At 43.0% G+C, this 16,315-nt stretch overlaps 1 protein-coding gene across 2 annotated transcripts; it reads left to right on the plus strand.

Annotated features, from left to right (window-relative positions):
- Window positions 1-255: 255 nt before the first annotated feature.
- Window positions 256-16,080, plus strand: LOC110496428 (leucine-rich repeat-containing protein 3B-like). Of its 2 annotated transcripts, none has more exons than XM_021572326.2 (2): window positions 256-620; window positions 12,324-16,080. In XM_021572326.2, exon 2 carries the CDS (start codon window positions 12,523-12,525, stop codon window positions 13,342-13,344), a length of 822 nt encoding a protein of 273 aa, XP_021428001.1. In that variant the 5' UTR covers window positions 256-620; window positions 12,324-12,522; the 3' UTR covers window positions 13,345-16,080. The 2 variants fall into 2 exon arrangements, with proteins under 2 accessions (XP_021428001.1, XP_021428000.1); XM_021572325.2 differs by having other exon boundaries at window positions 256-553.
- Window positions 16,081-16,315: the final 235 nt, after the last annotated feature.

Consider the following 16,315-nt stretch of genomic DNA (forward strand, 5'->3'; position numbering starts at 1 on the left):
TATTTTGGATAATATTTCTACCATTGACTGATTTAAGTGTTATGCAGATAGAGTGGGATGACTGACCGCGGACACAAATCAAATTGTATTAGTTACATGCTTCGTAAACAACAGGTGTAGACTAACAGTGAAATGCACCAACAATTTGTCTTAACTCAACAGCTCTCCTTTTAGTTTTACGACGATGCAAAAGACCGAACGTATCTGATGATACATTACAAGTGGATTGAATTAGTCAGACGAACCCAACAGACACTGAGGCAACACCTATTGTCTGACTGACCGTTCATCCCCGCGCGCGCTCCGGGTGAACACTGTCGCCTTCAGTGCTCGTCTCGCAAACCCCTCCCTTGCCAGCTTGAGCTCAGTCACACTCCTTTCACGTTCAATACCGAGGAGCAACAAGCAATTGTAAAAATGTGAATTTCAACAGCGCTATTCCAACATTTTTGACGAGGATAGGAAACTACTGGAGAAGGAAGATTGCGTTGGAACGATCCGTTTAGAATGTTAAAGTCGGAAATTGAGAGACTGACGGTTGTTTTTATTGCAGGTGAGAATGGAAACATATGTCGCCTGTTGCTCCGCATCTCCGCTACACGCGCAGCACACACACATACGTATGTATGAGCTAATTTTCATGCTGGCTTTCCACCTTTCTTTTTTTTTCAGTTGGTGATTGTTGTTAGTCAGATTATGGGGGAAAAAAAGGAAAATAGATGGGTTTGGGGTCGTTATATATATATCATTTTTTTGGGGTTATTTCAAAATCCACCATGTTTTAAATTAATATTATTATTCATGTGTCATGTGACGATTCAATTTGTTGCTTCACAGCTACATTGATGTTCTCTGATCACTCAAATATTGTTTATTGTAGGTAGGTATATCGAATGTATTGTTATTACTGTGTTAGAATAATGGTATTATAGGATACCTGCAATAACATTGCTGTTATGTCCTTGGTAAATACTTGAACATGACATAGTTCCATGGATGACATCTTTACATTAATGCCGCAATGAAATATTGTAGTTTAATCATGGCAGTGATTTTTTTACATGTAGAAAATAACAGCTGCGCGGGTCAGAAAGGGGGAGCCGGGTACCCTGTAGTACGTCGCATTCAGGCGCCGAGCTCGAGAGCAGGGTTAACGGTTGATGTTTGAGCCACGGAGTGCGCTATAGGAAGAAATTCACCTTGATGACGAGCAGGCTCACACTGCGGGGTGTCCTCCTTATCATTAGTGTTCATATGGAAATTGTTCAGGAGATGTTCACTCATGATATCATATCAAAACTCATACTATAATAATATAATCTAGGAATATCATAATGATAATATTTAACCGATAAACTAAAGGCATACATGCATACCTATAGGCCTACCTAAAAAAGTTTACAACTTCGTGTATGCTTGGCTACTCATAAATCATATACTTTACCATGGGGCATGGTTTATTTGTTTGGGAAATGCTATGCCATGCCGTTTATAACACTTGCAGACTATTTTGTTTGAGGAATAGCTTGGCTATTATTTGCTCAGGCCCATTTCTCTGGTAATTCGAAATCCCCAGATCCAGCTCAAGACTATTTGCATAAATAGTTAATCCTTAATAATGATGTTTATTTAATTATCACAAAATGTATCAAGTGATGTAGGACTATATGGGTCAAGAAAACACAGTAGGCAAGTCCGCTTTAGGTCTAAATTTGCATCCCAAATTGCACCCTATTTCCTATGTGCACCACAGCTCTAGTAAAAAGTAGTGTACTGTGTATGGAATAGGGTGCCATTTTGGATGCATCCACATCTTTGTTGAATTTCATGTTGATGCTATCCCATAAATATGGCCTTGACAGGAACATGCAATTTAAGTAATAGAATGGCCATATGCTATGATAAATGATAGAAATAGGGTCACGTTGTGTCAAAATACATTTCAACTCCAAGTCTTGGACCAATCAAATTACTCTGCCCTTTAATACAATGATGGTGTACATCACATTTCTCTAAGACCTGTGTAGTAGCACTAATTATTACAGTAATAACATTGCTGTTACATAATATTCTAGTGATTGTTTTGTAAATGTATAGTACAATTGACATAATTTATTCTCTGACCTTATGGTAGGGTCATATCCAAGAGATATCTTATTGAACTTTGGACCATTCATTTGTCTTCAGGCTAAATAGTTCCAGTCTGACAGTGTTTTGCGATGGATTACTTTATTTTTCTTTACTTCATGATACATCCTTACTGCCGTGTTGAGATCTGTCATAGGAAATAGCCTCACATGTAGGCTTTGGTTGACATACCTGGAAGTCAAAGCTCTTACAAATCAAATAAAATGTTATTTTTCACATGCGCCGAATACAACAGGTACAACAGGCATTGTGAAATGCGGAGAAAATGATTGAGCAGCCACTACATAGCCTAAGTGCTATTTACAAAGCCCATGCATGATTGTAGTTGATTGGGAGTCCATCCCAGTTCTAGAGTGCGTGCTAGATTGTGATTACAGACCAATTTACACTGAACAAAAATATAAATGCGTCATGTTTACATTTTTGTAATTTCGCAGACATTCTTATCCAGAGTGACTTACAGTGGGGCAAAAAAGTATTTAGTCAGCCACCAATTGTGCAAGTTCTCCCACTTAAAAAGATGAGAGAGGCCTGTAATTTTCATCATAGGTACACTTCAACTATGACAGACAAAACGAGAAAAAAAATCCAGATAATCACATTGTAGGATTTTTAATGAATTTATTTGCAAATTATGGTGGAAAATAAGTATTTGCTCAATAACAAAAGTTTATCTCAATACTTGGTTATATACCCTTTGTTGGCAATGACTGAGGTCAAACGTTTTCTGTAAGTCTTCACAAGGTTTTCACACACTGTTGCTGGTATTTTGGCCCATTCCTCCATGCAGATCTCCACTGTACGTTTCCCCCATACTGGCCCCCCATGGGAATTGAACCCACAACCCTGCCATTGCAAGCGCCATGCTCTACCTACTGAGCCACACGTGACCTTTTTTCATGCTCTGAAACAAAAGATCCCAGAAATTGTCCATATGCACAAAAAGTGTATTTCTCTACAATTTTGTGCACAAATGTATTTACATCCCTGTTAGTGAGCATTTATCCTTTGCCAAGATAATCCATCCACTTGATAAGTGTGGCATATACAGAAGATGATTAACCCCCTAGAGTCGATTGACGCACCGGTATGTCAATCTAAGTTACATAACAAAAAAATCCTGATCAAAATCCATCAGTTTAAACTAGATATATCTGCTTTTATTGCATTGGATGCATCTCAATCCACAGCATCCACCAGTGTAACACTTCCTCATCTGTGGTGAAAGGTGGCAGAGCTAGAGCGGTGTTTGTCAGACATCCCGAGACATCCCGAAAATTGGTAAATCATGTAAACGACCCCCACAAGTGTCACGGGACTCATCTGAAGGTAACCGGTACCGGTTTTAAAAAACGAATGGAAGTACAGTGCATTTGGGCAGTATTCAGACCCCTTGAATTTTTCCATGTTTTGTTACATTACAGCCTTTTTCTAAAATGTATTCAATCGCTTTCCCCCTCATCAGTCTACACACAATACCCCATAATGACAAAGCAAAAACAGGTTTTTAGAAATTTTTGCAAATGTATTCAAAATAAAAAATTTTAATATCACATTTACATAAGTATTCAGATCCTTTACTCAGTACTTTGTAGAAGCACTTTTTTACCAGCGATTACAGCCTCAAGTCTTCTTGGGTATGACGCTACAAGCTTGGCACAACTGTATTTGGGGATTTTCTCCCACTCTTCTCTGCAGATCCTCTCAAGTTCTCAGGTTGAATGGGGAGTGTCGCTGCATAGCTATTTTCAGGTCTCTCCAGAGATGTTAGATCGGGTTCAAGTCTGGACTCTTATCCCGAAGCCACTCCTGCGTTGTCTTGACTGTGTGCTTAAGGTCGTTGTCCTGTTGGAAGGTGAACCTTCACCCCAGTCTGAGGTCTTGAGTGCTCTGAAGCAGGTTTTCATCAAGGATCTCTCTGTACTTTGCGCCGTTCATCTTTCCCTCGATCCTGACTAATCTCCCAGTCCCTGCCACTGAAAACATCCCCACAGCATGATGCTGCCACCACCATGCTTCACCGTAGAGATGGCATTGGCCAGGTGATGAGCGGTGCCTGGTTTCCTCCAGACGTGACACTTGGCATTCAGGCCAGAGAGTTCAAGCTTGGTTTCATCAGACCAGATAATCTTGTTTTTCATGGTCTGAGAGTCCTATGGGTGCTTTTTGGCAAACTCCAAGTGGGCTGTCATGTGCCTTTTAATGAGGAGTGGCTTCCGTCTGGTCATTCTGCCATAAAAGTCTGATTGGTGGAGTGCTGCAGAGATGGTTGTCCTTCTGGAAGGTTCTCCCATTTCCACAGATGAACTCTGGAGCTCAGTCAGAGTAACCATCGGGTTCTTCGTCACCTAACTGACCAAGGCCCTTCTACCCCAATTGCTCAGTTTGACCGGGTGGTCAGCTCTAGGAAGAGACTTGATGGTTCCAAACTTGGAGGTGGAGGTCACTGTGTTCTTGGGGACCTTCAATGCTACAGATTTGTGCCTCAACACAATCCTGTCTTGACACACAACACAATGCCTCAAGTTGAATGTCTCAAGTTAAATGTTAATTTCTCTACCATAAGTTGCCTAAAACATAGTTTTAAGATAATTTGGCAGTATGTCCAACCAGCCTCACAACCGTAGACCACAAGTAACCACACCAGCCCAGGACCTCCACATCCAGCGTTTTCGCATGTGGGATCGTATGAAACCAGCCACCCAGACAGCTGATGAAGCTGTGGGTTTGCACAACCAAAGAATGTCTGCACAAACTGTCAGAAATCATCTCAGGGAAGCTCATCTGTGTGCTCGTTGTGCTCGTCGTGCAGTTTGGCGTGGTAAAAGACTTCAGTGGGCAAATGCTCACCTTCGATGGCCACTGGCATACAGGGGAAGTGTTGTCTTCACGGATTAATCCCGGTTTCAACTGTACTGGGCAGATGGCAGACAGTGTTTTTGGTGTTGTGTGGGCGAGCGGTCTGCTGAAGTCAACGTTGTGAACAGAGTGCCCCATGGTGGCGGTGGGGTTATGGTATGGGCAGGCTTAAACTACGGAGAATGAACACAATTGCATTTTATCGATGGCCATTTGAATGCACAGAGATACCGTGACGAGATCACCTCATGTTTCAGCATGATAATGCATTGCCACATGTCGAAAAGATCTGTACCCAATTCCTCAAAGCTGAAAATGTCCCAGTTCTTCCATGGCCTGCATACTCACCAGACATGTCACGCATTGAGCATGTTTGGGATGCTCTGGAGAAACATGTATGACAGCGTATTCCAGTTCCCACCAATATCCAGCAACTTCACACAGCCATTGAAGAGGAGTGGGGCGACATTTCACAGGCCACAATCAACAGCCTGATCAATTCTATGTGAAGGAGATGTCGCGCTGCATGAGGAAAATGGTTGTCACACCAGATTATGACTGCTTTTCTGATCCATGTCAGTACCTTTTTTTTTAAAGTTATCTGTGACCAACAGATGCATATCTGTATTCCCAGTCATGTGAAATCCATAGATTAGGGCCTAATGTATTTATTTTAGTGGACTGATTTCCTTAGATGAACTTTAACTCAGTAAAATCTTAGAAATTGTTACATGTTGCATTTATATTTTTGTTCATGGGTAAGTGCATTTAAAAATCAGATTTTTGTAAAGGATTGCTCTTTTTCCAGTAATGGTAAAAAAAATCCATTGCCCAGCCTCCACTCCTTAAAATCGTATGATGACAGATATTTATTTTACAAAAATCCAAGTTGATATTGATGACATGATACACTACATGTATGGACCTCACTTTGTGCACGGTAGCATTGTCATGCTGAAACAGGAAAGGGCCTTTCCCAAACTCTTGCCACAGAGTAGGAAGCACAGAATCATCTAGAATGTCATTGTATGCTGTAGCATTAAGATTTACCTTCACTGGAACTAAGGAGCCAGAACCATGGCAAACAGCCCCAGACCATTATTCCTCCTCCACCAAACTTTACAGTTGGCAGTATGCATTCAGGCAGGTAGTGTTCTCCTGGCATTTGCCAAACCCAGATTTGTCCGCCGGACTGCCAGATGGTGAAGCATGATTCATCACTCCAGAGAATGGGTTTCCACTGCTCCAGAGTCCAATGAAGGCAAGCTTTGCACGGTAGTGAGTGTTGCAACCGAGGACAGACGATTTTTACGTGCTACGCGCTTCAACACTCTGCAGTCCCGTTCTGTGAGCTTGTGTGGCCTACCACTTCGCGGCTGAACCTGTGTTGCTCCTAGATATTTCCACTTCACTATAACAGCACTTACAGTTGACCGGGGCATGTCTAGCAGGTCAGACATTTGACAAACTGACTTGTTGGAAAGGTGGCATCCTATGACGGTGCCACATTGAAAGTCACTGAGCTCTTCAGTAAGGACATTCTACTGCAATGTTTGTCTATGGAGATTGCAAGGCTGTGTGCTCAATATTATACATCTGTCAGCATCGGGTGTGACTGAAATAGCCAAATCCACTCATTTGAAGGGATGTCCACATATCTTTGCATATATAGTGTAATTGGTCAGATTTTTCACAATTATCAAAACCATACTGCTAACCAATATGATAATAGAAAGACTGCATGTATAAAGTAAGCACTTTATTCAATTCATGAACGTTTTAATGGTTCCACTGAATCTGAATAACAGGGCAATCATGTCCTTCTTAATTTGTGAAATTAAAATTTCAGTGGTGCCAAAAATAGAAATGGTCGCTGCCTCGCGGCTGAGTTCACAGGGGCCTATTTTAACCCAGAATGTGAACAACCTTGTACACTGTGACCAGAGACAGGAGAGGGCCACCAGCTGAATTCAGCCAGGCTGAATTGAAAATGATGGTAGGACTTCAGTCAGTCATTGGACTTGAAAGGACTCAAAGCTCACACACTCCCAGTGACACAGCCTATATTCTCCCCTCCAAGGGCCTCTAAAGATGATGCATTCAAAATCCCTCGTCACTGTGGATACCAACTGTCACTTGTGTTGCTTTGCCATTTTTCTACTCGTCGATGATGGATGACATGCCTGCATGCAATTCAGCTTTTTGGCAGTTGACATTTGAACCTAGACTCACTTGAGCCCCTGTGCCTGGTGCTCACGGGGAAGACGGCCTCATACAGACAACACCGATGCTTCCCTATCTCCATCACTCTGTCTCTCTCTAAACCTTTCTCTTTCTCTCGCTCTCTTTCTCTCTCGCCCTCTCTCTCACTCTCTCTCGCTCTTTCTCTCATCATCATAGGCTCTATTAAACAACACAGGCTGTGGGGAGAGACAGGGCTGCTCCCTCAACCTACATAGAAATAATAATAACCTATGGTTATCAGTATCTCTTTTTCCCAGAAATGGGCAGACACCCATGTCCATTAACAATCACTGCATTCTAGAGCATCCTACAATGCCTCCCATCAAGCTGCTGGGCAGTATAGGAAAGCTGTACATAATCTGATGCAGAATTGATCATATGCCTTAAGTGGATACATTTTTCACGATCTTATCCTGTTCGAGCTCGGTAATTAATGTGTTTTTATCAACACCTCAGGGAGGTGGAGTAAGTAACTGATCTTGACACAGGTCTGGGTAGTGGTGGTCAACTAGTGAAGAGGTCCCTACGTAATCACGTCACGTAGCCTAGGCTAGTTGTCTCCCTACTGAATTTGAAACGTGGGAAAGACAAATAAAAAATTGATTAAAAAAAGGCATTCAAGTTTGATGACATTTTTCAAGTCCAAAAATCCAGAGAAAGATGGTGAATCGAACCCAGAACGAGCCAGAGAACTGTCAGTGCCGGAGGAGAGGAGTGAGGGGCAAACTGTTCCTGATGGTGATGCCTGAGCTAGCAGCGTTGCTAATCCCGCCAGTTCAGCATCACCACCGGCACCTGCACTACCTAGTAGGCCTACTAGTGAGTCAGACTCAGCGGGAGAGGGAGACGGGGAGCTGGGGGGGACAGTGCATCCCCCGACGAAGAGCTCGAAGCAGGTGCAATTTGCAGCTCAAGAACAACAAACGTATAACCAAGGGCTTGTCATGCAGAATTCAAAGCTGGGCTGTACAACATGGAAAAAGGTAGGGAGCCTCAGTCTAGAAATGACTGGAGGGATTCAACTAGCTAGCAAAAGAGAGGGTGGAATGTACAGTAACATCCTCTGCCTTTGACATAAAAACAAAAACAAAGAGCCCTCAGAATTATTATTATTATTTTTTGAATATGCCTGAACCAAGGCGCATTTGGTGGCAGCAAGCCTTGTAGACGAGGCTAAAGAGGACACCCAGGTTATAGTCAACCCTCAAAATGAAAAAATAGACACTACAGCCAGAGTCTTCACAACAGCCTTAGAAGGAGGCTAAACGTCACTGACACAGGCCCGCTCATGGCTTTGAGCAAGAAATTGACTGTCAGGAGTTAAATGAACTTGACATGGGGAGAGTCATTGTGGGAGGTTTTGAAAACTAAGGTAGGAAAACTGTTTTCCTTTACAAACTTGTTCTGTACTGTGAAGGTAATCTGAACATGTGCTTCATATTATCACATAGGCAGAAGGCCTATATAGAGTCTACGGTAATGCATTTTATTTGAAGATATAGTCTGATATTGTGATATTTGTTCTACTGCTACATTGATGTCTTCAAAATGATATGACATTGGGGTCTTGTGAGCCCCACAGCTGACTATGAGTGCATTTGCATATGGCGAGTGTTCTGCAGTGACGTCTAAAATGTTGCTGTACACTGATTCTGACTTGTGTAAGCCCCGCAGCTACACTCATATATGTAGGCATACTGCAGTGACGTCTAAAATGTCGCTGTACACTGATTCTGACTTGTGTAAGCCCCGCAGCTACACTCATATATGTAGGCATACTGCAGTGACGTCTAAAATGTCGCTGTACACTGATTCTGACTTGTGTAAGCCCCGCAGCTACACTCATATATGTAGGCATACTGCAGTGACGTCTAAAATGCTTTGAATAAATCAGCACCTTGGAGAGTGCTGTCTGTTTAACCACCACAGACAGTAGGCTACATGGCTGTTTACTCTGTCTGCTGAGCTGCCACATTGTGTTAGTCACTTTATTTCTCAATGTGTTCCAGTAACTTAGAGCTCCCTGGGTAACCGCCCCTCTCGCGCTCACTATGTGTTCCGGGACCTCCCAATTTACAAATTAAGCACTGCATGTTAGCATGTGTTTATAAACATGATAGGTAGGATCTCGATATGGGGAAAGTTATGCGACAGAAAATAATTGCATAGCATTTTATGATTGAATAGGGTTGTATTGTACAGTTTGGTCAATGTAGAGTTCCTGTACTGTAAGTGAATTTCTTCCCTATGTGATGTTCTGCAGGCAAAGATCTGTTATGAGAAGGTGACATTACAGTGTGAGAGAGGGAGAATGAGGGGGGCTTGATGAAACCAGCCTGCTGCATTCCACTGTACTTAGCATTTATCAGATCGAGGCCCAAATGGCACCCTATTCCCTATGGACCCTAGTCAAAAGTAGTGCACTACATAGGGAATAGGGTGCCATTTGGAACCAATGTGGTGTTGTTATCCACAGTACACAAGCTTACAATAGAGTAGGTGTGTGTTTGTTTTACTAACGATACCAATCATATGTCATGAATGGGAACATAAATAAACATTGCTTCGCTTTTCCTATCTAACTGCCCATTACTGTGTACTTACTATATTCTCACTCTTACACAGATAATAAAATGTACACGTTTGACAGGTCCTCATTGTAAATAAAAATCTGTTCTTAATTGACTAAATAAACAACATAGTTGTAGCTGGCTATTGTTTGATTGACAGGAGGATTCACAGGTCCATGCTTATTGTCAAGTCTCAGTAAAGAGTGCGTGTTCATAAGGATGTGTTGTTGTAGCCCTTTCCTGCAATTCGATCACCCTCTAGTGGCCTCATGGGTGGAATTGTATTAATATTTTTATAATTTCATAATGAATAAACATATTTCTTAAATAAATGCAGAAAACCCTGTGTTTCTATGTCTATTTCAGTCTTCTGTGATTTCAGTCTTCTGCGTATGTGGACACCTGCTTGGCAAACATCTCATTCATGAGCATTAATATGGAGTTCCCCACTTTGCTGCTATAACAGCCTCTTCTGGGAAGCCTTTCCACTAGATGTTGGAACATTGCTGCATAGACTTGCAGCCACAAGAGCATTAGTGAGATCTGGCACTGATGTTGGGCAATTAGGCCTGGCTCGCAGTCTGCGTTCCAATTTATCCCAAAGGTGTTCGATGGGGTTGAGGTCATGGCTCTGTGCAAGCCAGTCAAGTTCTTCCATACTGATCTCCACCAACCTTTTCTTTTTTTCATTTTTTTTTCACCCCTTTTTCTCCCCAATTTCGTGGTATCCAATTGTTTAGTAGCTACTATCTTGTCTCATCGCTACAACTCCCATACGGGCTCGGGAGAGACGAAGGTTGAAAGTCATGCGTCCTCCGATGCACAACCCAACCAAGCCGCACTGCTTCTTGACACAGCGCCATCCAACCCGGAAGCCAGCCGCTCCAATGTGTCGGAGGAAACACCGCGCACCTGGCAACCTTGGTTAGTGCACACTGCGCCCAGCCCGCCACAGGAGTCGCTGGTCCGCGATGAGACAAGGATTTCCCTACCGGCCAAACCCTCCCTAACCCGGACGACGCTAGGCCAATTGTGCGTCGCCCCACGGACCTCCCGGTCGCAGCCGGTTACGACAGAGCCTGGGCGCGAACCCAGAGTCTCTGGTGGCACATCTGGCGCTGCAATACAGCGCCCTTAACCACTGCGCCACCCGGGAGGCTCCACCAACCTTTTCTGTATGGATCGCGCTTTGTGCAAGTGGGCATTGTCATGCTGAAACAGGAAAACGCCTTCCCCAAACTGTTGCCTCAAAGTTGGAAGAACAGAATCATCTAGAATGTCATTGTATGCTGCTGCATTAAAATTTCTCTTCACTGGAATTAAGGGGCCTGAACCATGAAAACAGCCACAGACCATTATTCCTCCTCCACCAAACTTTACAGTTATCACTATGCATTCGGGCAGGTAGCGTTCTCCTGGCATCCGCCAAACCCAGATTCGTCCATCGGACTGCCTGATGAAGCGTGATTCATCACTCCAGAGAACACGTTTCCACTGCTCCAGAGTCCAATGGTGATGAGCTTTACACCACTCCAGCCTGCACTTGGCATTTCGCATGGTGATCTTATGCTTATGTGCTGCTGCTCGGCCATCAAATCCCATTTCATGAAGCTCCGGCTGAACAGTTATTGTACTGACGTTGCTTCCAGAGGCAGTTTGGAACTCGGTAGCGAGTGTTGCAACCGAGGACAGATGATTTTTACGCACTAAGCGCTTTAGCACTCAGCGTTCCCGTTCAGTGAACTTTTGTGGCCTGCCAATTTGTGGCTGAGCCGTTGTTGCTCCTAGATGTTTCCACTTAACAATAACAGCACTTACAGTTGACCGGGGCAGCTCTAGCAGGGCAGAAATGTGTCTTATTTGAATGGTGGCATCCTATGATGGTTGAAAGTCAATAAGCTCTTCAGTAAGGCCATTCTACTACCAATGGCTGTGTGCTCGATTGTATACTCCTGTCAGCAACGGGTGTGGCTGTAATAGCCTAATGCACTAATTTGAATGGGGTGTCCACATACTTTTGTATTTATAGTGTATATAAAGTGTAATATTGTAATATATAAAACTCAAAATGTAATACATTTCAACTCTGACATGGTACAGGTGTCTTCTTTTTCTAAGCCCATAACCTTGTGTGTGAGGTGTATACTTTTGTTTCAAAACAGTCTGTGTGACTCTGATTTAGCCCACTGCAGTAAAAGTATATTACGGTATTAAGGACAGTGATTCATCAAACCTAGATGAACCTTATCATGTAGCCTAGTATGCCATAAATATAACAAGTTGTGTAATATCGTTTACATCAAACGGAACTGGGTTATGATGAGATTATGATGATGTGAATATGACAGTTTATTTTCACATACACACCGTGGTGCTCCTGGTTTGTCTTTTTGACTTCAGCTAAAACCCAAAGTTCCACACTAAAAAAGTAGTTCAAAGAACTTACAGTACTTCATTAAGTAGTTTTTATATTGTTTAATGCTTCTATCTGTTTTATTTCAGGTGTGATTACAGCATGAGTCCAACTGGTGACAGGCCCTGTTAGGCCTGAACAGACGGTGTGTGTTAGTGGAGGCTCATCAGTCTCCAGTATGGAGTGTTTGGTATGAGCCGTGGCCTGTCTGTTACTTCTTGGGTCGGTCCAGTGGTGTGGTGTCCCTGTCTCTTGGCGGGATGCTGAGGGCTGGTGGTCCCCACCAGTATGACTCCCCTGGACATGTGGCTGTCCCGCTCCATCCCCATGTGCCTGCTCCTCCAGAGCTTGGTCCTCATGGCCCTGTGCTTCCCCTCCGCCTCCATGTGTCCCAAGGGATGCGTCTGCCAGCGGGCCCGACCCGACCCTGGCCTCCACCTCGGCCCGGGGCCCCTGGGGCTGCTCCTTGGCCTCAACGTCACCTGCACCGGGTCCCGGCTCAAAGAGATCCCCCCGGACCTGCCTCCAGACACCGCCGTGCTCCGCCTCGACCACAACCAGATCATGGCCGTCCCCGACCACGCCTTCCGGGGCCTAAGGCTGCTGCGGGAGCTCAATCTGTCCCACAACGCTGTGGAGACGCTGGGGGAGGGCGCCTTCAGTGGCGTGGAGGCCACACTGCAGGTCCTCGACCTCTCACACAACCGCATCACTAGTGTGCACAAGGATGCGTTCGCCAGGCTCAAAGCACGTGTCCTGGTGGACGACAACCCCTGGCACTGTGACTGCACGCTGCAGCAGGCACTGGGCGGCATGGCCCACAACCACGAGGCGGCTGCACGCGTCCTCTGCCGGAGCTCCGAGCTCCAGGAGCAGGAGGGACGCCATTTCCTGGCGGTGGACACAGACCTGTGTAACCTGGCCAAGAGGACCACAGACTACGCCATGCTGGTGACGATGTTCGGCTGGTTTGCCATGGTCATCTCCTATGTGGTGTATTACGTACGGCAGAACCAGGAGGATGCCCGGCGACACCTGGAGTACCTCAAGTCGCTCCCCAGCAAGCCTGTGAAGCCCAACGAGGTGGAGGACATCAGTACTGTGGTGTAACATAATATCATCACTACTGGACACTATAGGACATCAGTAGTCCGGTGTGACATCCCTATAGTGAGAACTGACTGTATACCATAGAATTAGATTGTCTAATTAGTTCTAGAATTAGAATGACTAATTGGTTCTAATTCTATGCATGAACAGCAGAAGTTCCGACCTAAACCCGGAGATAGGACCCATATTTCTAGTGTTTACAACTATTTCCAAATTTCAAGATGGATGTAACGTCTTCTGTTGTGAAAATGTTTTTATTTTGTCCTACCTGTGGTGTACTTTTAAAAAATCATGATAGATTAAACCTGGATCCTTGTATTTGAAGCTTCACACTCAATATGTGTAAATTAGAAAAGTAAACATTGAGAAAACCCCATTTTTAAAAGAGGAGAAATGCTTTAAATGTTAGCGTTTGTCTGTAGGTATCAATCTAAAGTCAAGCATTTTGGAATGCACAGCGTACATGTCAGAATATAGACGGCAGTTAATTCATATCAGAGTAACAGAAAGGTATAGACTATGGGTGTAACACAGATGGCTTCATTGAGATCTGTTCTGAGATCTGTTCTGACATCTGTTCTGAGATCGTTTCAAAAAAATCTGAATCTCAGGTTAAAATTTTGATAGGTTGATAAATCTTTTTTTAGAGCAAAATCTGGAGAAATGGTTTGTTGGACTAAACTTTTGTAAGGTAATCTGAAGAGTGTTCTGTGTTTGTGCATCCAACTGCATACTTGGTTTAATTTGATTTGAACAAATAACGGGCCCCAAACATCAATCATGAAAATGACCTTCAATTTTCATATGTGAAATAATGGAATCAATGATTTGTTAAAATGACCACGACATCACACTGTTGAAAGACTACTGATGTGCTGTAAAAATACTACACATTTCTTCCTTCGCTTTGTCAGGTCCCTGTACTGTATGTTGTTGTTGTCTTGAAACGACAAACTTGATACATTGCATCTTAGTAGATTTGTGATGGTCAGATAACGTAACACAATGTTTTTTGGGGTAGATATCAAATGACCCACAAGAGACTCGGTAGATTCAAGTGATTTGTATGTGTGTCATGTGATTTACTAGTACACTAGTAGTGTCCAAGTTCTCATGTCCTGAGTCCGAACAAGCTTTTTGTGTTACATGTTAACACAACAACACCCCAAAACAATACTGTGCATTTGGTTTTTCTATAAAAAAACAAACATTTGCTATGATTTTTTATGACTCAGTCTATGCTTCCTGAAATAGAATACATATTCATATTCAGAGGAATGTATCTCACACAAAGCTTCCTCTCTCAGCCAAAATGAAGATATAGTTGGTGTCCCAAATGCCAACCTATTCCTTACATAGTGCATAAAGCACTATGGACCCTGGTGGAAGTAATGCACTATGTCGGGAATAGGGTACAGATTGCGATGCACCCTCAGCGTCACAAACCTGGCGATGGGAAGACTAATAATTTCAACACAAACATCCCCTTTCTATTCAACCTCATGCTGCGTTCAGAATGCAGATAGATGCATGCATCATTTATCTTGCCTTTAGAAACACTGTGTGTACAGTTATACCCCCAGCAAAGTGAGAAGAGCAAATTGCAGCTGTCATTCATTAAAATGGATTTCACTTCCATCACAGTGACAAGGGTTCACTAAAACATCCCAGAGAGAGAGAGAGATGGAGAGAGAGGGGAGGGGGAGGGCAGGTCAGAGAGGGAGAGAGAGGGAGCGAAAGCGAGAGATAAAGAGAGAGAAGAGATAAGTGAGGGAAGGAGCGATATGTGTAGGAAAGTGAGAGAATGAGAAAAGTAAAAGATTCTTTCCATATTCAATGCGGATAAAAAATTATGTATTTTGAAAAGGAATGTTTACAAAGTTGAGTTTTTTCCCCCAGAGCTGCAAGGTGGTCAGTTCATTTGGGAGGATTTGATGATACAATGAGCACAGGTAGTTATAACAGGCTGTTATAACAGTAGTTACAACAGGTTGTTACAACAGGTAGATAGACACACAAGTAGGCCTAGTCACATCAAACTAAATGCAAATAGGTACATTGTTGTTGTGTGTGAGAAGGAACTTGAAATCCCTTTAAATCGTTGTATTTGAATGTTGTGCTACTGTACAGCATTTTGCACTGTCTTGTCCTGTAGAGCGGAGGCTATGAGTTCATGCCTCATGGATTTGTAATGGGTTTAGGAGACTTTTTCTTTCAATACATGTACCGTACTGCAAATGAAGAAAGCACAGTGTAGCCAAGCCAAGGAGTCTGGAAGAATATTTAAGTGCCTGAAATTCTTATCTCACATTTTCTGTTTCTCATTTTAACCAAATTATTTCACATTCAGAGTCGGTTTCTGGACATGAAAGAAGAAAGCAGAGCGTTTCACAGACAAAGGTGTATGTGTTTTGGAATCCTTTCATGTCCAGGATAGTGTATATAGAACCAACACAAAGGAGAAATGAACTCTTTATTGTTTGCTTTGAAAGAGCTGATAGAAGTGAAATGTACTTTGATATCCTAGTTTTCCACTGTCTCACTCAAACGAAGACGTGAAAGTAACATAAAACACAGAGAATGTGGTTGTTGTCTTTCTTCTCTGCCTGTCAATTTTCTTTTCTTTAGGGAAAAAAGCTGAAGCTTTGTGATAAAACTCAAGACCTAGCACTGATAAAACCATCCATACATTGTAAAGGCATGTCATAAATCGAAATAAAGGAAATATGGACACTCTCCTCGTGATTTATTGTCATTTAGCTTTGGATGGTCACCACCGTTCAAAAGTTTGGGGTCACTTAGAAAAGTCCTTGTTTTTGAAAGAAAAGCACATTTTTTGTCCATTAAAATAACATCAAATTGATCATACAGTGTAGACATCGTTATTGTTGTAAATTATTATTGTAGCTGGAAACGGCTGATTTTTAATGTAATATCTACATAGGCGCACAGAGGCCCATTATCAGCAACC

This window comes from Oncorhynchus mykiss, chromosome 18 (genome assembly GCF_013265735.2).
Source record: "Oncorhynchus mykiss isolate Arlee chromosome 18, USDA_OmykA_1.1, whole genome shotgun sequence".
In the NCBI taxonomy this organism is placed as follows: domain Eukaryota; kingdom Metazoa; phylum Chordata; class Actinopteri; order Salmoniformes; family Salmonidae; genus Oncorhynchus; species Oncorhynchus mykiss.

What these genes read in the sequence shown, in the direction of transcription:
- LOC110496428 (XM_021572326.2), top strand. Translation starts at nt 12,523, where the DNA reads ATGACTCCCCTGGACATGTGGCTGTCCCGCTCCATCCCCATGTGCCTG.